The following is a 22,763-nucleotide window of genomic DNA, read 5'->3' on the forward strand; positions in this document are numbered from 1 at the left end:
GCTGGTGTTGACGGGGTGAGATGAAGAGGGGTGGGAGGAGGCTGGTGTTGATGGGGTGAGATGAAGAGGGGTGGGAGGAGGCTGGTGTTGACGGGGTGAGATGAAGAGGGGTGGGAGGAGGCTGGTGTTGACGGGGTGAGATGAAGAGGGGTGGGAGGAGGCTGGTGTTGACGGGGTGAGATGAAGAGGGGTGGGAGGAGGATGGTGTTGACGGGGTGAGATGAAGAGGGGTGGGAGGAGGCTGGTGTTGATGGGGTGAGATGAAGAGGGGCGGGAGGAGGCTGGTGTTGATGGGGTGAGATGAAGAGGGGTGGGAGGAGGCTGGTGTTGATGGGGTGAGATGAAGAGGGGTGGGAGGAGGCTGGTGTTGATGGGGTGAGATGAAGAGGGCTGGGAGGAGGCTGGTGTTGATGGGGTGAGATGAAGAGGGGTGGGAGGAGGCTGGTGTTGATGGGGTGAGATGAAGAGGGGTGGGAGGAGGCTGGTGTTGATGGGGTGAGATGAAAAGGGGTGGGAGGAGGCTGGTGTTGATGAGGTGAGATGAAGAGGGGTAGGAGGAGGCTGGTGTGGATGGGGTGAGATGAAGAGGGGCGGGACGAGGCTGGTGTTGATGGGGTGAGATGAAGAGGGGTAGGAGGAGGCTGGTGTTGATGGGGTGAGATGAACAGGGGTGGGAGGAGGCTGGTGTTGATGGGGTGAGATGAAGAGGGGTGGGAGGAGGCTGGTGTTGATGAGGTGAGATGAAGAGGGGTAGGAGGAGGCTGGTGTGGATGGGGTGAGATGAAGAGGGGCGGGAGGAGGCTGGTGTTGATGGGGTGAGATGAAGAGGGGTAGGAGGAGGCTGGTGTTGATGGGGTGAGATGAACAGGGGTGGGAGGAGGCTGGTGTTGATGGGGTGAGATGAAGAGGGGTGGGAGGAGGCTGGTGTTGACGGGGTGAGATGAAGAGGGGTGGGAGGAGGCTGGTGTTGATGGGATGAGATGAAGAGGGGTGGGAGGAGGCTGGTGTTGACGGGGTGAGATGAAGAGGGGTGGGAGGAGGCTGGTGTTGATGGGGTGAGATGAAGAGGGGTGGGAGGAGGCTGGTGTTGACGGGGTGAGATGAAGAGGGGTGGGAGGAGGCTGGTGTTGATGGGATGAGATGAAGAGGGCTGGGAGGAGGCTGGTGTTGATGGGGTGAGATGAAGAGGGGTGGGAGGAGGCTGGTGTTGACGGGGTGAGATGAAGAGGGGCGGGAGGAGGCTGGTGTTGATGGGGTGAGATGAAGAGGGGTGGGAGGTGGCTGGTGTTGATGGGGTGAGATGAAGAGGGGTGGGAGGAGGCTGGTGTTGATGGGGTGAGATGAAGAGGGGTGGGAGGAGGCTGGTGTTGACGGGGTGAGATGAAGAGGGGTGGGAGGAGGCTGGTGTTGATGGGGTGAGATGAAGAGGGGTGGGAGGAGGCTGGTGTTGATGGGGTGAGATGAAGAGGGGTGGGAGGAGGCTGGTGTTGATGGGGTGAGATGAAGAGGGGTGGGAGGAGGCTGGTGTTGATGGGGTGAGATGAAGAGGGGTGGGAGGAGGCTGGTGTTGACGGGGTGAGATGAAGAGGGTGGGAGGAGGCTGGTGTTGACGGGGTGAGATGAAGAGGGGCGGGAGGAGGCTGGTGTTGACGGGGTGAGATGAAGAGGGGTGGGAGGAGGCTGGTGTTGATGGGGTGAGATGAAGAGGGGTGGGAGGAGGCTGGTGTTGATGGGGTGAGATGAAGAGGGGTGGGAGGAGGCTGGTGTTGACGGGGTGAGATGAAGAGGGGTGGGAGGAGGCTGGTGTTGATGGGGTGAGATGAAGAGGGGTGGGAGGAGGCTGGTGTTGATGGGGTGAGATGAAGAGGGGTGGGAGGAGGCTGGTGTGGAGAATAAACACCGGCACGGACCAGTTGGGCTGAATGGCCTGTTTCTGGGCTGTAAAGTCGATGTAATTCTACCTAATCTCTTGATCTCCTTAAGCCTTACACAATCTCAGAGCTGAGAAAGAAGCTTTTGCAGGAGGCAAAGAGAGGCAGCGGTACGGTCGCGAGGCTCGGCGTCGGTTTTTGAGCTCGCGGGCGGCGCCCAGGATGAAGCTGAGTCAAGCGTCCCGCCGGGCGCTGTCGGTGGCGCTGAACTCCATCGGGCTCCTCTCCTCCGTCTCCGCCTTCGGCACCAGTTACTGGTGCGTAGGCATCTGCAAGGCGGTGAAGCCCCGGTGCCTGTCGCCCGTCAAGCTCACGGACTGCGCGGCGGGGACGGCGAGCAACGCCACGCTCCAGGGCCTGGTGCACTACGTCTGGGAGACAGGCGCGGACCGCTTCGCCTTCCGTTCCTTCCACAGCGGCTTCTGGTACTCGTGCGAGGAGCACGGCCAAGGAGGTAAGGAGGGGAGGGTAGGCGGAGAGAAAAAACGTCCCAAGGCGCTTCACAGGGGCGCTTATCAAACAAAATTTGACACCGAGCCACATAAGATGATATTAGGACAGGTGACCAAATGCTTGGTCAAAGAGGTCGGTTTTAAGGAGCGTCTTAAAGGAGGGGAGAGAGGCGGAGAGGTTTAGGGAGGGAATTCCAGAGCTCAGGGCCCCAGGCAGCTGAAGGCACGGCCGCCAATGGTGGAGTGATGGAAATCGGGGATGCTCAAGAGGGCAGAATTGGAGGAGCGCAGAGATCTCGGAGGGTTGTAGGGGCTGGAGGAGGTTACAGAGATAGGGAGGGGGCGAGGGCCATGGAGGGATTTGAACAGGAGGATGAGAATTGTAGGGCTGGAGGAGGTTACAGAGATAGGGAGGGGGCGAGGGGCCATGGAGGGATTTGAACAGGAGGATGAGAATTGTAGGGCTGGAGGAGGTTACAGAGATAGGGAGGGGGCAAGGGGCCATGGAGGGATTTGAACAGGAGGATGAGAATTGTAGGGGCTGGGGGAGGTTACAGAGATAGGGAGGGGGCGAGGGGCCATTGAGGGATTTGAAGAGGAGGATGAGAATTGTAGGGCTGGAGGAGGTTACAGAGATAGGGAGGGAGCGAGGGTCATGGAGGGATTTGAACAGGAGGATGAGAATTGTAGGGCTGGAGGAGGTTACAGAGATAGGGAGGGGGCGAGGGCCATGGAGGGATTTGAACAGGAGGATGAGAATTGTAGGGCTGGAGGAGGTTACAGAGATAGGGAGAGGGCGAGGGGCCATGGAGGGATTTGAACAGGAGGATGAGAATTGTAGGACTGGAGGAGGTTACAGAGATTGGGAGGGGGCGAGGGGCCATGGAGTGATTATAACAGGAGGATGAGAATTGTAGGGGTTGGAGGAGGTTACAGAGATAGGGAGGGGGCGAGGGGCCATGGAGGGATTTGAACAGGAGGATGAGAATTGTAGGGCTGGAGGAGGTTACAGAGATAGGGAGGGGGCGAGGGACCATGGAGGGATTTGAACAGGAGGATGAGAATTGTAGGGGCTGGAGGAGGTTACAGAGATAGGGAGGGGGCGAGGGCCATGGAGGGATTTGAACAGGAGGATGAGAATTGTAGGGGCTGGAGGAGGTTACAGAGATAGGGAGGAGGCGAGGGCCATGGAGGGATTTGAACAGGAGGATGAGAATTGTAGGGCTGGAGGAGGTTACAGAGATAGGGAGGGGGCGAGGGGCCATGGAGGGATTTGAACAGGAGGATGAGAATTGTAGGGGTTGGAGGAGGTTACAGAGATAGGGAGGGGGCGAGGGGCCATGGAGGGATTTGAACAGGAGGATGAGAATTGTAGGGGCTGGAGGAGGTTACAGAGATAGGGAGGGGGTGAGGGGCCATGGAGGGATTTGAACTGGAGGATGAGAATTGTAGGGGCTGGAGGAGGTTACAGAGATAGGGAGGGGGCGAGGGCCAGGGAGGGATTTGAACAGGAGGATGAGAATTGTAGGGGCTGGAGGAGCTTACAGAGATAGGGAGGGGGGCGAGGGTCCATGGAGTGATTTGAACCGGAGGATGAGAATTGTACGGCTGGAGGAGGTTACAGAGATAGGGAGGGGGCGAGGGCCATGGAGGGATTTGAAGAGGAGGATGAGAATTGTAGGGGCTGGAGCAGGTTACAGAGATAGGGAGGGGGCGAGGGCCATGGAGGGATTTGAAGAGGAGGATGAGAATTGTAGGGGCTGGAGGAGGTTACAGAGATAGCGAGGGGGCGAGGGCCATGGAGGGATTTGAAGAGGAGGATGAGAATTGTAGGGGCTGGAGGAGGTTACAGAGATAGGGAGGGGGCAAGGGCCATGGAGGGATTTGAACAGGAGGATGAGAATTGTAGGGGCTGGAGGAGGTTACAGAGATAGGGAGGAGGCGAGGGCCATGGAGGGATTTGAACAGGAGGATGAGAATTGTAGGGCTGGAGGAGGTTACAGAGATAGGGAGGGGGCGAGGGGCCATGGAGGGATTTGAACAGGAGGATGAGAATTGTAGGGGTTGGAGGAGGTTACAGAGATAGGGAGGGGGCGAGGGGCCATGGAGGGATTTGAACAGGAGGATGAGAATTGTAGGGGCTGGAGGAGGTTACAGAGATAGGGAGGGGGTGAGGGGCCATGGAGGGATTTGAACTGGAGGATGAGAATTGTAGGGGCTGGAGGAGGTTACAGAGATAGGGAGGGGGCGAGTGCCAGGGAGGGATTTGAACAGGAGGATGAGAATTGTAGGGGCTGGAGGAGGTTACAGAGATAGGGAGGGGGGCGAGGGTCCATGGAGTGATTTGAACCGGAGGATGAGAATTGTACGGCTGGAGGAGGTTACAGAGATCGGGAGGGGGCGAGGGCCATGGAGGGATTTGAAGAGGAGGATGAGAATTGTAGAGGCTGGAGCAGGTTACAGAGATAGGGAGGGGGCGAGGGCCATGGAGGGATTTGAACAGGAGGATGAGAATTGTAGGGGCTGGAGGAGGTTACAGAGATAGCGAGGGGGCGAGGGCCATGGAGGGATTTGAAGAGGAGGATGAGAATTGTAGGGGCTGGAGGTGGTTACAGAGATAGGGAGGGGGTGAGACTGAGATGCAAAGAGAGTGAGATTGCAAAGGATGATTGTTAACATGAAGTGCTTTTTATTTGCTATCTCAGTTTCCTGCCAGTTCTCAAGGGCTCTGAACTTATGGTCTCTTCATGTTTCTGTCTCCTCCAGTTAAATGTCGGAGATTCATTGACCTGACACCAGTATCTCAGCAGGGTAAGTGTCTCCAGCATCCTGGTCCTCGCCCTCAATAAAAGACAGACTCGCATTTCTCCAGCGGCTTTCACCACCTCAGGACGTCCCAAAGCGCTTTACAGCCAATGAAGTACTTTTTGAAGTGTAGTCACTGTTGTAATGTAGGAAACGCGGCAGCCAATTTGCACTCCCTCAGTACTGGCACCGGGGAATGTGGGCCTGGATTATGGAGCTCGAGTCCTAGAGTATATACATCTACCTCCGACAGTGCAGCGCTCCCTCAGTACTGGCACCGGGGAGTGTGGGCCTGGATTATGGAGCTCGAGTCCTAGAGTATATACATCTACCTCCGACAGTGCAGCGCTCCCTCAGTACTGGCACTGGGGAGTGTGGGCCTGGAATATGGGGCTCGAGTCCTAGAGTATATACATCTACCTCCGACAGTGCTGCACTCCCTCAGTACTGGCACCGGGGAGTGTGGGCCTGGATTATGGGGCTCGAGTCCTAGAGTATATACATCTACCTCCGACAGTGCAGCGCTCCCTCAGTACTGGCACCGGGGAGTGTGGGCCTGGATTATGGAGCTCGAGTCCTAGAGTATATACATCTACCTCCGACAGTGCAGCGCTCCCTCAGTACTGGCACCGGGGAGTGTGGGCCTGGATTATGGGGCTCGAGTCCTAGAGTATATACATCTACCTCCGACAGTGCAGCGCTCCCTCAGTACTGGCACCGGGGAGTGTGGGCCTGGATTATGGGTCGCCAGTCCTAGAGTATATACATCTACCTCCGACAGTGCAGCGCTCCCTCAGTACTGGCACCGGGGAGTGTGGGCCTGGATTATGGGGCTCGAGTCCTAGAGTATATACATCTACCTCCGACAGTGCAGCGCTCCCTCAGTACTGGCACCGGGGAATGTGGGCCTGGATTATGGGGCTCGAGTCCTAGAGTATATACATCTACCTCCGACAGTGCAGCACTCCCTCAGTACTGGCACCGGGGAGTGTGGGCCTGGATTATGGGGCTCAAGTCCTAGAGTATATACATCTACCTCCGACAGTGCAGCGCTCCCTCAGTACTGGCACCGGGGAGTGTGGGCCTGGATTATGGAGCTCGAGTCCTAGAGTATACACATCTACCTCCGACAGTGCAGCGCTCCCTCAGTACTGGCACCGGGGAGTGTGGGCCTGGATTATGGGTCGCCAGTCCTAGAGTATATACATCTACCTCCGACAGTGCAGCGCTCCCTCAGTACTGGCACCGGGGAGTGTGGGCCTGGATTATAGGGCTCGAGTCCTAGAGTATATACATCTACCTCAGACAGTGCAGCGCTCCCTCAGCACTGGCACCGGGGAGTGTGGGCCTGGATTATGGAGCTCGAGTCCTAGAGTATATACATCTACCTCCGACAGTGCAGCACTCCCTCAGTACTGGCACCGGGGAGTGTGGGCCTGGATTATGGGGCTCGAGTCCTAGAGTATATACATCTACCTCCGACAGTGCAGCGCTCCCTCAGTACTGGCACCGGGGAGTGTGGGCCTGGATTATGGGGCTCCAGTCCTAGAGTATATACATCTACCTCCGACAGTGCAGCGCTCCCTCAGTACTGGCACCGGGGAGTGTGGGCCTGGATTATGGGGCTCGAGTCCTAGAGTATATACATCTACCTCCGACAGTGCAGCGCTCCCTCAGTACTGGCACCGGGGAGTGTGGGCCTGGATTATGGGGCTCGAGTCCTAGAGTATATACATCTACCTCCGACAGTGCAGCGCTCCCTCAGTATTGGCACCGGGGAGTGTGGGCCTGGATTATGGGGCTCAAGTCCTATAGTATATACATCTCCCTCCGACAGTGCAGCGCTCCCTCAGTACTGGCAGCGGGGAGTGTGGGCCTGGATTATGGGGCTCAAGTCCTATAGTTTATACATCTACCTCCGACAGTGCAGCGCTCCCTCAGTACTGGCAGCGGGGAGTGTGGGCCTGGATTATGGGGCTCAAGTCCTGTAGTATATACATCTCCCTCCGACAGTGCAGCGCTCCCTCAGTACTGGCAGCGGGGAGTGTGGGCCTGGATTATGGGGCTCAAGTCCTATAGTATATACATCTACCTCCGACAGTGTAGCGCTCCCTCAGTACTGGCACCGGGGAGTGTGGGCCTGGATTATGGGGCTCGAGTCCTAGAGTATATACATCTACCTCCGACAGTGCAGCACTCCCTCAGTACTGGCACCGGGCAGTGTGGGCCTGGATTATGGAGCTCGAGTCCTAGAGTATATACATCTACCTCCGACAGTGCAGCGCTCCCTCAGTATTGGCACCGGGGAGTGTGGGCCTTGATTATGGGGCTCGAGTCCTAGAGTATATACATCTACCTCCGACAGTGCAGCGCTCCCTCAGTACTGGCACCGGGGAGTATGGGCCTGGATTATGGGGCTCGAGTCCTAGAGTATATACATCTACCTCCGACAGTGCAGCGCTCCCTCAGTACTGACACCGGGGAGTGTGGGCCTGGATTATGGGTCTCCAGTCCTAGAGTATATATATCTACCTCCGACAGTGCAGCGCTCCCTCAGTACTGGCACCGGGGAGTGTGGGCCTGGATTATGGGGCTCAAGTCCTAGAGTATATACATCTACCTCCGACAGTGCAGCGCTCCCTCAGTACTGGTACCGGGGAGTGTCAGCCTGGATTATGGAGCTCGAGTCCTAGAGTATATACATCTACCTCCGACAGTGCAGCGCTCCCTCAGTACTGGCACCGGGGAGTGTGGGCCTGGATTATGGGGCTCGAGTCCTAGAGTATATACATCTACCTCCGACAGTGCAGCGCTCCCTCAGTACTGGCACCGGGGAGTGTGGGCCTGGATTATGGGGCTCGAGTCCTAGAGTATATACATCTACCTCCGACAGTGCAGCGCTCCCTCAGTACTGGCACCGGGGAGTGTGGGCCTGGATTATGGGGCTCGAGTCCTAGAGTATATACATCTACCTCCGACAGTGCAGCACTCCCTCAGTACTGGCACCGGGGAGTGTGGGCCTGGATTATGGGGCTCGAGTCCTAGAGTATATACATCTACCTCCGACAGTGCAGCGCTCCCTCAGTACTGGCACCGGGGAGTGTGGGCCTGGATTATGGGGCTCGAGTCCTAGAGTATATACATCTACCTCCGACAGTGCAGCACTCCCTCAGTACTGGCACCGGGTAGTGTGGGCCTGGATTATGGTGCTCGAGTCCTAGAGTATATACATCTACCTCCGACAGTGCAGCGCTCCCTCAGTACTGGCACCGGGGAGTATGGGCCTGGATTATGGAGCTCGAGTCCTAGAGTATATACATCTACCTCCGACAGTGCAGCGCTCCCTCAGTACTGGCACCGGGGAGTGTGGGCCTGGATTATGGGGCTCGAGTCCTAGAGTATATACATCTACCTCCGACAGTGCAGCGCTCCCTCAGGACTGGCCCCGGGGAGTGTGGGCCTGGATTATGGAGCTCGAGTCCTAGAGTATATACATCTACCTCCGACAGTGCAGCGCTCCCTCAGTACTGGCACCGGGGAGTGTGGGCCTGGATTATGGGGCTCGAGTCTCTGGAGTAGAGGGGAGGGGGAATCAAACCCACGACCTTCTGACTCAGAGGCGAGAGTGTGCCACCCACTGAGGAACGTCCGACACCTTGCCCAGTTGGCGAATGCGCTGCCTATTGTGGTACCGATCACGAATGGCCCGGTACAAATCCTGGGCTGTGCGGGGTGGGGTGGAGTAGCCGGGGGCTGCGGGTGACATTGTTACTGGGTTCCAGAGCCATGCTCCACGCTCCACGCTGAGAATTGAAATCCCGCCGCGGCCGCGGGTGGAAGAGGCAGGCGAGACGTGATGGAACAGTCGGGCGGGTGTCGGGGCGTCAGCGAGCTCGAGTCCTAACCAGCCTGACGGGTACAACAGTGGGTCAAAGTCGGGGTGTAGATGAAGGAGGTGTTCACTGCCTCTGGGACTTGCTTTTATTTCCCAGGTCCCAGAGGGTGATGAGGACAACCTCTGACCCACTGCCTCCCTCACCCAGGCCCCCATCAGAGAGAGAGGATACGAGGAGGGATGGTGGAATATTAGAGCCATGGTCACCACATTACAGGAAGGATGTGATCGCTCTTGAGAGGGTACGGAGGAGATTTACCAGGATGTTGCCTTGTGTGGTAGAGAATTCCACAGGTTCACCACTCTCTGGGTGAAGAAATTCCTCCTCATCTCAGTCCTAAATGGCTTACCCCTTACCCTTAGACTGTGACCCCTGGTTCTGGACAGTTGAGGCCAATTCATTAAATATATTCAAGAAGGAGTTGGATATATTTCTTAAGGCTAAGGGGATCAAGGGATATGGGGAGAAGGCAGGGACCGGGTACTGAATTTGGATGATCAGCCATGATCTCATTGAATGGCGGAGCAGGCTCGAGGGGCCGAATGGCCTACTCCTGCTCCTATCTTCTATGTTTCTATGACCTATTTCCCTTAACAGAGAGGTCAATAACCAGGAGGCACAGATTGAAAGTAATTGGGAGAAGGATTAGAGGGGAGTTGAGGAGAACGTTCTTCACCCAGAGGGTGGTGGGGGTCTGGAACTCACTGCCTGAAAGGGTGGTAGAGGCAGAAACCCTCATCACATTTAAAAAGTACTTGGATATGCGCTTGAAGTGCCCTAACCTACAGGGCTACGGACCGAGAGCTGGAAAGTGGGATTAGGGTGGAGAGCTCCTTGTTGACCGGCGCGGACACGATGGGCCGAATGGCCGCCTTCTGTGCCGCGAATTTCTATGATTCTATGAGGGTTATGGGAGGGATAGTGGGATATGGGAGCGATGGTGGGATACGGGCGGGATGGTGGGATATGGGAGGGATGGTGAGATACGGGAGGGATGGTGGGATACGGGAGGGATGGTGAGATACGGCGGGATGGTGGGATATGGGAGGGATGGTGAGATACAGGAGGGATGGTGGGATACGGGAGGGATGGTGAGATACGGGAGGGATGGTGAGATACAGGAGGGATGGTGAGATATGGGAGGGATGGTGAGATACGGGAGGGATGGTGAGATACAGGAGGGATGGTGAGATACAGGAGGGATGGTGAGATATGGGAGGGATGGTGAGATACAGGAGGGATGGTGAGATACAGGAGGGATGGTGAGATATGGGAGGGATGGTGAGATACAGGAGGGATGGTGAGATACAGGAGGGATGGTGAGATACAGGAGGGATGGTGAGATACGGGAGGGATGGTGAGATATGGGAGGGATGGTGAGATATGGGAGGGATGGTGAGATATGGGAGGCATGGTGAGATACAGGAGGGACGGTGAGATACAGGAGGGATGGTGAGATACAGGAGGGATGGTGAGATACAGGAGGGACGGTGAGATACAGGAGGGATGGTGAGATATGGGAGAGATGGTGAGATATTGGAGGGATGGTGAGATACAGGAGGGATGGTGAGATATGGGAGGGATGGTGAGATATGGGAGGGATGGTGAGATACAGGAGGGATGGTGAGATATGGGAGGGATGGTGAGATATGGGAGGGATGGTGAGATACAGGAGGGATGGTGAGATATGGGAGGGATGGTGGGATATGGGAGGGATGGTGAGATACAGGAGGGATGGTGAGATATGGGAGGGATGGTGAGATATGGGAGAGATGGTGAGATATTGGAGGGATGGTGAGATACAGGAGGGATGGTGAGATATGGGAGGGATGGTGAGATATGGGAGGGATGGTGAGATACAGGAGGGATGGTGAGATATGGGAGGGATGGTGAGATACAGGAGGGATGGTGAGATATGGGAGGGATGGTGGGATATGGGAGGGATGGTGAGATACAGGAGGGATGGTGAGATATGGGAGTGATGGTGAGATACAGGAGGGATGGTGAGATATGGGAGTGATGGTGAGATATGGGAGGGATGGTGAGATATGGGAGGGATGGTGAGATATGGGAGGGATGGTGGGATATGCGAGTGATGGTGAGATACAGGAGGGATGGTGAGATACAGGAGGGATGGTGAGATATGGGAGGGATGGTGAGATATGGGAGGGATGGTGAGATACGGGAGTGATGGTGAGATATGGGAGGGATGGTGGGATATGGGAGGGATGGTGAGATATGGGAGGGATGGTGAGATATGGGAGTGATGGTGAGATACAGGAGGGATGGTGAGATATGGGAGGGATGGTGAGATACAGGAGGGATGGTGAGATATGGGAGGGATGGTGGGATACGCGAGTGATGGTGAGATACAGGAGGGATGGTGAGATACAGGAGGGATGGTGGGATATGGGAGGGATGGTGAGATACAGGAGGGATGGTGGGATATGGGAGGGATGGCGAGATATGGGAGGGATGGCGAGATATGGGAGGGATGGTGAGATATGGGAGTGATGGTGGGATATGGGAGGGATAGTGAGATACGGGAGTGATGGTGAGATATGGGAGAGATGGTGAGATACAGGAGTGATGGTGAGATATGGGAGTGATGGTGAGATATGGGAGGGGTGGTGAGATATGGGAGTGATGGTGAGATATGGGAGGGATGGTGAGATATGGGAGAGATGGTGGGATATGGGAGGGATGGTGAGATACAGGAGGGATGGTGAGATATGGGAGGGATGGTGAGATATGGGAGGGATGGTGAGATATGGGAGTGATGGTGGGATATGGGAGGGATAGTGAGATACGGTAGGGATGGTGAGATACAGGAGGGATGGTGGGATATGGGAGTGATGGTGAGATATGGGAGTGATGGTGAGATACAATACTGGAAAGTGTGAGGTTATGCACTTTGGCAGGAAAAATCGTAGAGCAAGCTATTATCTTAATGGCAAGAAACTGGAAAGTACTGAAGTACAAAGGGATCTGGGGGTCCTGGTGCACGAAACTCAAAAGGTTAGTATGCAGGTGCAGCAAGTGATTAAGAAGGCCAATGGAATGTTGGCTTTCATTGCTAGGGGGATAGAATATAAAAATAGGGAGGTATTGCTTCAGTTCTACAAGGTATTGGTGAGACCGCACCTGGAATACTGCGTACAGTTTTGGTGTCCATACTTAAGAAAGGACATACTTGCTCTCGAGTCAGTACAAAGAAGGTTCACTCGGTTAATCCCAGGGGTGAGGGGATGGACATATGAGGAGAGGTTGAGTAGGTTGGGACTCTACTCATTGGAGTTCAGAAGAATGAGAGGCGATCTTATTGAAACATATAAGATTGTGAAGGGGTTGGATCGGGTGGATGCGGGGAGGATGTTCCCGATGATGGGTGAAACTAGAACTAGGGGGCATAGTCTTAGAATAAGGGGCTGCTCTTTCAAAACTGAGATGAGGAGGAACTACTTCACTCAGAGGGTGGTAGGTCCATGGAATATGCTGCCCCAAAAAGCTGTAGAAGCTACATCATTACATAAATTTAAAACAGAAATAGACAGTTTCCTAGAAGTAAAGGGAATTAAGGGTTACGGGGAGCGGGCAGCAATTTGGACATGAGTCTAGGTTCGGATCGGTCATGGCCCTGTGGGTAGCGGAGCGGGCCCAGGGGCCGTGTAGCCTGATCCTGCTCCTATTTCGTGTGTCTAATTCTGTTAGATTCAGGAGATGGTTCTGTGATAGTGGATTGGCGGTTAGGATCAGATCAGCCATGATCTTATTGAATGGCGGAGCAGGCTCGAGGGGCCGATTGGCCTACTCCTGCTCCTATTTCTTATGTTCTTATGTTCTTATACGAGAGGGATGGTGAGATACGGTAGCGTTGGTGAGATACGGGAGGGATGGTGGGATACGGGAGTGATGGTGAGATACAGGAGGGATGGTGAGATACGGGAGTGATGGTGGGATATGGGAGGGATGGTGAGATATGGGAGAGATGGTGAGATATTAATTAAGGAGTCAATTACTGCAGTAAGGAGGGATGATATATTAGCAGGTTCCTCTAATGAGGCCATATGGGTGGAGCTTAAAAACAAAAAGGGGGCAAGCACTTTGCTGGGAGTGTACTATAGGCCTCCAAACAGTCAGGGGGAGATAGAGGAACAGATATGTAGGCAAATCTCAGAGGAATGTGCAAATAATAGGGTAATAATAATGGGGGATTTCAACTTCCCCAATATTAACTGGGATAGTCAGAGTGTGAAAGGCTCAGAGGGTGTAGAATTCTTAAAGTGCATCCAGGAGAGCTTTTTGAGCCAGCATGTAGAAAGTCCTACAAGAGAGGGGGCGGTACTGGACCTAATTCTAGGGAATGTGGCCGGCCAAGTGGAAAAAGTGCTAGTAGGTGAGCACTTTGGTGATAGTGACCATAATATGGTAAGATTTAAGGTGGTCATGGAAAAGGACAGGGATGGGCCGGAAATAAAGGTTCTAAATTGGGGGAATGCCGATTTTAATAGGATAAGGCAGGATCTGGCCAAAATGGACTGGGATCAGCTACTTGTAGGAAAATCCGCATCAGAGCAATGGGAGGCTTTCAGAAATGAGATTGGGATCATACAATGGCAACATGTTCCCGTAAAGGTCAAGGGTGGTTCCAAAAACCACAGGGAACCTTGGATGTCAGGGGATATACGAGAATGGATTAGGAAAAAAAGGAGGGCTTTTGGCAGATACAAAAGGCTAAAGACGGAGGAAGCCCTAGAGGAGTACAAAAAGTGCAGGGGGATACTTAAAAAAGAAATTAGGAGATCAAGGAGGGGCCATGAAATAACACTGGCGAGCAAAATAAAGGAAAATCCTAAGATGTTTTATAAGTATATTAAGGGTAAGAGGATAACTAGGGAAAAAATAGGGCCCATTAGGGACAAAAGTGGCAATCTGTGTGTGGAGCCGGAAGATGTAGGAGGGGTTCTAAATGAATTTTTTGCATCTGTTTTCACTATGGAGAAGGACGATGTAGACATAGAAATAGGGCGGGGGGACAGTGATATGCTCGAACATATTCACATCGAGAGGGAGGAGGTATTGGCGGTTTTAGCTGGCCTAAAAATGGATAAATCCCCAGGCCCGGATGAAATGTATCCCAGGCTGCTGTGTGAGGCAAAGGAAGAGATTGCGGGGGCTCTAACACATATATTCAGGACCTCCCTGGCCACAGGGGATGTGCCAGAGGACTGGGGAACCGCTAATGTAGTACCATTATTCAAGAAGGGAAGTAGGGAAAAACCGGGGAACTACAGGCCAGTGAGCCTAACATCAGTGGTAGGAAAATTATTGGAAAAAATTCTGAGGGACAAAATTTGTCTCCACTTGGAGAGGCAAGGATTAATCAGGGATAGTCAACATGGCTTTGTCAAGGGAAGATCATGTCTGACTAATTTGATTGAATTTTTTGAGGGGGTGACTAGGTGTGTGGATGAGGGTAACGCAGTGGATGTGGTATATATGGATTTCAGTAAGGCCTTCGATAAAGTCCCGCACAGGAGACTGGTCAAGGAGGTAAGAGCCCATGGAATCCAGGGTGCCTTGGCACATTGGATACAAAACTGGCTTAGTGACAGAAGGCAGAGGGTGATGGTCGAAGGTTGTTTTTGTGACTGGAAGCCTGTGGCCAGTGGGGTACCACAGGGATCGGTGCTGGGTCCCTTGCTGTTTGTGGTCTACATTAATGACTTGGATATGAATGTAAAAGGTATGATCAGTAAGTTCGCGGATGATACAAAAATTGGTAGGGTGGTAAATAGCGAGGAGGGTAGCCTCAGTCTGCAGGACGATATAGATGGGTTGGTCAGATGGGCGGAACAGTGGCAAATGGAATTTAACCCGGAAAAGTGCGAGGTGATGCACTTTGGGGGGACTAACAAGGCAAGGGAATACACAATGAATGGTAAGACCCTAGGCAAGACGGAGGGTCAGAGGGATCTGGGTGTGCAAGTACACAGATCCCTGAAGGCGGCGGAACAGGTGGATAAGGTGGTAAAAAAGGCATATGGGATACTTGCCTTCATTAGCCGAGGCATTGAATATAAGAGCAAGGAGGTTATGATGGAACTGTATAAAACACTGGTTAGGCCACAGCTGGAATACTGTGTGCAGTTCTGGTCGCCACACTACAGGAAGGATGTGATCGCGTTGGAGAGGGTGCAGAGGAGGTTCACCAGGATGTTACCGGGGCTGGAGCGCTTCAGCTATGAAGAGAGACTGGGCAGATTGGGTTTGTTTTCCTTGGAGCAGAGGAGGCTGAGGGGGGACATGATTGAGGTGTACAAAATTATGAGGGGCATAGATAGGATGGATGCTGAGGAGCTTTTTCCCTTAGTAGAGGGGTCAATAACTGGGGGGCATAGATTCAAGGTAAAGGGCGGGAGGTTTAGAGGGGATTTGAGGAAGAACTTTTTCACCCAGAGGGTGGTTGGAGTCTGGAACTCACTGCCTGAAAGGGTTGTGGAGGCAGGAACCCTCACAACATTTAAGAAGCATTTGGATGAGCACTTGAAATGCCATAGCATACAAGGCTACGGACCAAGTGCTGGAAAATGGGATTAGATCAGACAGGGCTTGATGGCCGGCGCGGACATGATGGGCCGAAGGGCCTCTATCCGTGCTGTATAACTCTATGACTCTATATTGGAGGGATGGTGAGATATGAGAGTGATGGTGAGATATGGGAGTGATGGTGAGATATGGGAGTGATGGTGAGATGCGAGAGGGATGGTGAGATACGGTAGTGATGGTGAGATACAGGGGGGATGGTGCGATATGGGAGGGATGGTGAGATATGAGAGTGATGGTGAGATATGGGAGTGATGGTGAGATACAGGAGGGATGGTGCGATATGGGAGGGATGGTGCGATATGGGAGGGATGGTGAAATATGGGAGAGATGGTGAGATATTGGAGGGATGGTGAGATATGAGAGTGATGGTGAGATATGGGAGTGATGGTGAGATACAGGAGGGATGGTGCGATATGGGAGGGATGGTGCGATATGGGAGGGATGGTGAAATATGGGAGAGATGGTGAGATATTGGAGGGATGGTGAGATATGAGAGTGATGGTGAGATATGGGAGTGATGGTGAGATACAGGAGGGATGGTGCGATATGGGAGGGATGGTGCGATATGGGAGGGATGGTGAAATATGGGAGAGATGGTGAGATATTGGAGAGATGGTGAGATATGAGAGTGATGGTGAGATATGGGAGTGATGGTGAGATATGGGAGTGATGGTGAGATATGGGAGTGATGGTGAGATATGGGAGTGATGGTGAGATACAGGAGGGATGGTGCGATACAGGAGGGATGGTGCGATATGGGAGGGATGGTGAGATACAGGAGGGATGGTGCGATATGGGAGGGATGGTGAAATATGGGAGGGATGGTGAAATATGGGAGTGATTGTGAGATACAGGAGGGATGGTGAGATACAAGAGGGATGGTGAGACATGGGAGTGATGGTGAGATATGGGAGTGATTGTGAGATATGGGAGGGATGGTGAGATATGGGAGGTACGGTGGGAAATGACATTTCCTAGACCCTGGCTGGAAGAATTGCCATGGCCTTTTCCCACCCGCCACTTCCCCACGGTCAGGATTTGAACCTTCTTTGTTTTCCAGGGCTGCTGTGGTTCGCCATCGTTGCGGAGACCCTCTTCATCTTTCTGTTGAGCATTGGGTTCATCCTCATGTGCGTGGAGGTGCTGTACGCAAGGAGCGTCGTCGACACGCTGAAAATCAACTCCTTCGCTGCTGTCTTCACTGCCTTATCGGGTAAGGGTCAACCCTTGGGGAGGGTGCAGAGGAGTTTCAACAGGATGGTTCCAGGGATGAGAGAACCTCAGTGATGTGGAGAGACTGGAGAAGCTGGGATTGTTCTCCTTAGAGCAGAGAAGGTTAAGGGGAGATTGACCAGAATGGGACCAGGGATGAGGGACTTCAGTGATGTGGAGAGACTGGAGAAGCTGGGATTGTTCTCCTTAGAGCAGAGAAGGTTAAGGGGAGATTTGATAGAGATGTTCCACATCACAAAGGGTTTTGATGGAGTAAATAAGGAGAAACTGTTTCCAGTTGCAGGAGGGTCGGTAACCAGAGGACACAGATTGAAGATAATCAGCAAAAGAACCAGAGGGGAGATGAGGAAACATTTCTTTACGCAGCGAGTTGTTGTGATCTGGAATGCGCTGCCTGAAAGGGCGGTGGAAGCAGATTCAATAGTAACTTTCAAAAGGGGAATTGGAGAAATAACTGAAGGGGAAAAAATTGCAGGGCTGTGGGGAACGAGCGAGGGGGAGTGGGACTAATTGGAGAGCTCGACCAAAGCACAGATCCCGTGAATTAATTTTTTTAAATGGGGTGCCAATCAAGCGGGGCTGCTTTGTCCTGGATGGTGTCGAGCTTCTCGAGTGTTGTTGGAGCTGCACTCGTCCAGGCAAGCGGAGAGTGTTCCATCACACTCCTGACTTGTGCCTTGTAGATGGTGGAAAGGCTTTGGGAAGTCAGGAGGTGAGACACTCGCCGCAGAATACCCAGCCTCTGACCTGCTCTTGTTGCCACAGTATTTGTGTGGCTGGTCCAGTTAAGTTTCTGGTCAATGGTGACCCCCAGGATGTTGATGGTGGGGGATTCGGCGATGGTAATGCCGTTGAATGTCAAGGGGCGGTGGTTAGACTCTCGCTTGTTGGAGATAGTCATTGCCTGGCACTTGCGTGACACGAAGATAAGACAAATTAGGACTGGGTTGGCTGGAGAATGAAAGATGGGACCTTGCTCATCTCACGGTGTTTGCTTCCCTCTCTGCCTCACAGGTCTCTTTGGGATGGTGGGGCACATGATGTACACAACAGTGTTCCAGTTAACTGTCAGCCTGGGACCAAAAGATTGGAAACCACAGTCCTGGGACTATGGGTGGTCGTTCCTGTAAGTACAACTCCCTCTACACTGTCCCTTCAAACACTCCCAGGGCAGGTACAGCACGGGTTAGATACAGAGTAAAGCTCCCTCTACACTGTCCCATCAAACACTCCCAGGGCAGGTACAGCACGGGTTAGATACAGAGTAAAGCTCCCTCTACACTGTCCCATCAAACACTCCCAGGGCAGGTACAGCACGGGTTAGATACAGAGTAAAGCTCCCTCTACACTGTCGCATCAAACACTCCCAGGGCAGGTACAGCACGGGTTAGATACAGAGTAAAGCTCCCTCTACACTGTCCCATCAAACACTCCCAGGGCAGGTACAGCACGGGTTTAGATACAGAGTAAAGCTCCCTCTACACTGTCCCATCAAACACTCCCAGGGCAGGTACAGCACGGGGTTAGATACAGAGTAAAGCTCCCTCTACACTGTCCCATCAAACACTCCCAGGGCAGATACAGCACGGGATAGATACAGAGTAAAGCTCCCTCTACACTGTCCCATCAAACACTCCCAGGGCAGGTACAGCACGGGGTTAGATACAGAGTAAAGCTCCCTCTACACTGTCCCATCAAACACTCCCAGGGCAGGTACAGCACGGGATAGATACAGAGTAAAGCTCCCTCTGCACTGTCCCCATCAAACACTCCCAGGGCAGGTACAGCACGGGTTAGATACAGAGTAAAGCTCCCTCTACACTGTCCCATCAAACACTCCCAGGGCAGGTACAGCACGGGGTTAGATACAGAGTAAAGCTCCCTCTACACTGTCCCATCAAACACTCCCAGGGCAGATACAGCACGGGATAGATACAGAGTAAAGCTCCCTCTACACTGTCCCATCAAACACTCCCAGGGCAGGTACAGCACGGGGTTAGATACAGAGTAAAGCTCCCTCTACACTGTCCCATCAAACACTCCCAGGGCAGGTACAGCACGGGATAGATACAGAGTAAAGCTCCCTCTGCACTGTCCCATCAAACACTCAAGGGGCAGGTTGCGGAGGGGAGGGTGAAGATAGGAGTGACAAATCACCGTCTAACCTTATCTCTTCACTGAAGGTCGTGTAAAAGGTTGCGATAGTTGATTGCAATCAATGTTATTTTTTGATCTTCGCATATCTCTGCGCTTCTGTTAATCCCAAGGATTAGGTGGTTGGGAAAAGTGGATGCAGGAGCTCAGTGCTTTAGTCGAAAGACGATTACAAGTGTTACAGATGTAACGGAGGGGATTCAATACACATCAGGGTTCTAGCCATGGTTGGAATATGCCGTTCACTCCCATCTGTTGGTGTCTGCCGTGGCCCAGTTGGAGGCACTCTCTGGTCCAGCCCCCACTCAAGAGACTTGAGCCCCATAATCCAAGCCCACATAGGTTACAGAGATAGGGAGGGGGCGAGGGCCATGGAGGGATTTGAACAGGAGGATGAGAATTGTAGGGGCTGGAGGAGGTTACAGAGATAGGGAGGGGGCGAGGGCCATGGAGGGATTTGAACAGGAGTATGAGAATTGTAGGGGCTGGAGGAGGTTACAGAGATAGGGAGGGGGCGAGGGCCATGGAGGGATTTGAACAGGAGGATGAGAATTGTAGGGGCTGGAGGAGGTTACAGAGATAGGGAGGGGGCGAGGGCCATGGAGGGGTTTGAACAGGAGGATGAGAATTGTAGGGGCTGGAGGAGGTTACAGAGATAGGGAGCGGGCGAGGGCCATGGAGGGATTTGAACAGGAGGCTGAGAATTGTAGGGCTGGAGGAGGTTACATAGATAGGGAGGGGGCGAGGGCCATTGAGGGATTTGAACAGGAGAATGAGAATTGTAGGGCTGGAGGAGGTTACAGAGATAGGGAGGGGACGAGGGCCATGGAGGGATTTGAACAGGAGTATGAGAATTGTAGGGGCTGGAGGAGGTTACAGAGATAGGGAGGGGGCGAGGGCCATGGAGGGATTTGAACAGGAGGATGAGAATTGTAGGGGCTGGAGGAGGTTACAGAGATAGGGAGGGGGCGAGGGCCATGGAGGGGTTTGAACAGGAGGATGAGAATTGTAGGGGCTGGAGGAGGTTACAGAGATAGGGAGGAGGCGAGGGCCACGGAGGGATTTGAACAGGAAGATGAGAATTGTAGGGGCTGGAGGAGGTTACAGAGATAGGGAGGGGGCGAGGGCCATGGAGGGATTTGAACAGGAGGATGAGAATTGTAGGGGCTGGAGGAGGTCACATAGATAGGGAGGGGGCGAGGGCCATGGAGGGATTTGAACAGGAGGATGAGAATTGTAGGGGCTGGAGGAGGTTACAGAGATAGGGAGGGGGGCGAGGGGCCATGGAGGGATTTGAACAGGAGGATGAGAATTGTAGGGGCTGGAGGAGGTTACAGAGATAGGGAGTGGGCGAGGGCCATGGAGGGATTTGAACAGGAGGATGAGAATTGTAAGGGTTGGAGGAGGTTACAGAGATAGGGAGGGGGCGAGGGCCATGGAGGGATTTGAACAGGGGGCTGAGAATTGTAGGGCTGGAGGAGGTTACAGAGATAGGGAGGGGGCGAGGGCCATTGAGGGATTTGAACAGGTGGATGAGAATTGTAAGGGCTGGAGGAGGTTACAGAGATAGGAAGGGGGTGAGGGCCATGGAGGGATTTGAACAGGAGAATGAGAATTGTAGGGCTGGAGGAGGTTACAGAGATAGGGAGGGGGGCGAGGGCCATGGAGGGATTTGAACAGGAGGATGAGAATTGTAGGGGCTGGAGGAAGTTACAGAGATAGGGAGGGGACGAGGGCCATGGAGGGATTTGAACAGGAGGATGAGAATTGTGGGGCTGGAGGAGGTTACAGAGATAGGGAGGGGGCGAGGGCCATGGAGGGATTTGAACAGGAGGATGAGAATTGCAGGGGCTGGAGGAGGTTACAGAGATAGGGAGGGGGGCGAGGGCCATGGAGGCATTTGAACAGGAGGATGAGAATTGTAGGGCTGGAGGAGGTTACAGAGATAGGGAGGGGGGCGAGGGGCCATGGAGGGATTTGAACAGGAGGATGAGAATTGTAACGCTCCTCTCTTCCCTCCCAACAGCTTGGCGTGGTTCTCCTTCAGTTGCTGCATGGCTTCGGCCGTCGCCAGCCTCAACACCTACAGCAAGACCGCCGCCCGGCTGAGGTACGCCAAGCGGGCGCGGGAGAGCAGCGGGCCAGGGCCGCGGCTGGTTCTGGACCCTGGCGACGTCCCATTCCTGTGGGAGCGCTCAGTTTTCTCCGTCGACGGGTCCCTGGAGGGGCCAGCGCTCCAGGGGAATGTCGGGAGTTTCCCCGGGTCGCTGGACGTAGAAACATAGAAGATAGGAGCAGGAGTAGGCCATTCAGCCCCTAGAGCCTGTTCCGCCATTCAATGAGATCATGGCTGATCATCCAAATTCAGTACCCTGTCCCTGCCTTCTCCCCATATCCCTTGATCCCTTGATCCCTTTAGCCTTAAGAAATATATCTAACTCCTTCTTGAATATATTTAATGAATTGGCCTCTACTGCCTTCTGTGGTAGAGAATTCCACAGGTTCACCACTCTCTGGGTGAAGAAATTCCTCCTCATCTCAGTCCTAAATGGCTTACCCCTTATCCTTAGACTGTGACCCCTGGTTCTGGACTCCCCCGCCATCGGGAACATCCTTCCTGCATCTAGTCTGTCCAGTCCTGTTAGAATTTTATAAGTTTCAATGAGATCCCCTCTCATTCTTCTAAACTCCAGCGAGTATAAGCCGAATCGACCCAATCTCTCCTCATACGTCATTCCTGCCATCCCAGGTATCAGTCTGTGGACGAGGAGCTGTGCTGGTCCTGGTCGTCGTAGAAGCAGATCGCACCGTTGGACAGCTGATGGTTTTATTGGAGGGGTGGGCGGGGGTGGTGTTGGTCAATGGTCTCTCTATTCTGGAATCCATCCCCGGGTTCCTCTCTCAGATTGATTGGGGGGCAGTGGGTCAAACACGGTCCCCTCACCCCTCCGGGACCGAGGGGTCAAATCAAACCCACTGACCCTTCACCCCCTCTGGGACCGAGGGGTCAAATCAAACCCACTGACCTTTCACCCTCTCCCAGACCGAGGAGTCAAATCCCACCGCACTGACCTTTCACCACCTCCCGGACCGAGAGGTCAAATCCCACCCCACTGACCTTTCACCCTCTCCGGGACCGAGGAGTCAAATCCCACCGCACTGACCTCTCGCCCCCTCCGGGACCGAGGGGTCGGTTCCACGTTCCGGGTGAAGCTGAGAAACTGCAGACAGCTCCCTGATGTATCTGGAGAGTACGTTCTTGGCCCAGAAATGATTCAACACTGACCAGAGGCCTCTTTTTGTCCAAGCATTGCTTTATTCCAGTATTCATACAATTCTGACATTAACCGTGAGCTTATCAGGCAAGAGTTTCATTCATTATCTATTCAGCTTGGTTTATTTTAGTTCACTGGGCTGGAGGGGTGACGGGGGGAGTGGGGGAGAGAGACAGAGAGAGAGACAGAGAGACAGAGAGAGAGAGACAGAGAGAGGGACAGAGAGAGAGACAGAGAGAGAGAGAGAGAAAATGCGAAAAATTCAACACAACAAGAAACATATTATTTGACAAGCTCAGCCAAACAACCCCAGATTTCAAAGAATTGGATGACCTGTCAAAATTAAGATTAGTCCTGGGAGAAGGAGACAGACCATACCTTGGTGCCAAATTTGTAACAACATGTCAC

The 22,763-nt window shown here is 53.5% G+C and overlaps 1 protein-coding gene across 1 annotated transcript; it reads left to right on the plus strand.

Moving 5' to 3' along the window:
- The first annotated feature begins 2,093 nt into the window (after positions 1–2,093).
- Positions 2,094–21,365, plus strand: LOC147084856 (germ cell-specific gene 1-like protein). The gene is made up of 5 exons (XM_085979352.1): positions 2,094–2,385; positions 5,150–5,194; positions 16,754–16,906; positions 17,941–18,052; positions 21,107–21,365. The coding sequence occupies exons 1-5, from the start codon at positions 2,094–2,096 to the stop codon at positions 21,363–21,365; spliced, it is 861 nt and encodes a 286-aa protein (XP_085835478.1).
- The last annotated feature ends 1,398 nt before the right edge of the window (positions 21,366–22,763 follow it).

This window comes from Somniosus microcephalus, unplaced genomic scaffold, assembly GCF_052327205.1.
Source record: "Somniosus microcephalus isolate GS21.2 unplaced genomic scaffold, FLI_Smic_1.0 unresolved_chr9, whole genome shotgun sequence".
Classification (NCBI taxonomy): Eukaryota; Metazoa; Chordata; class Chondrichthyes; order Squaliformes; family Somniosidae; genus Somniosus; species Somniosus microcephalus.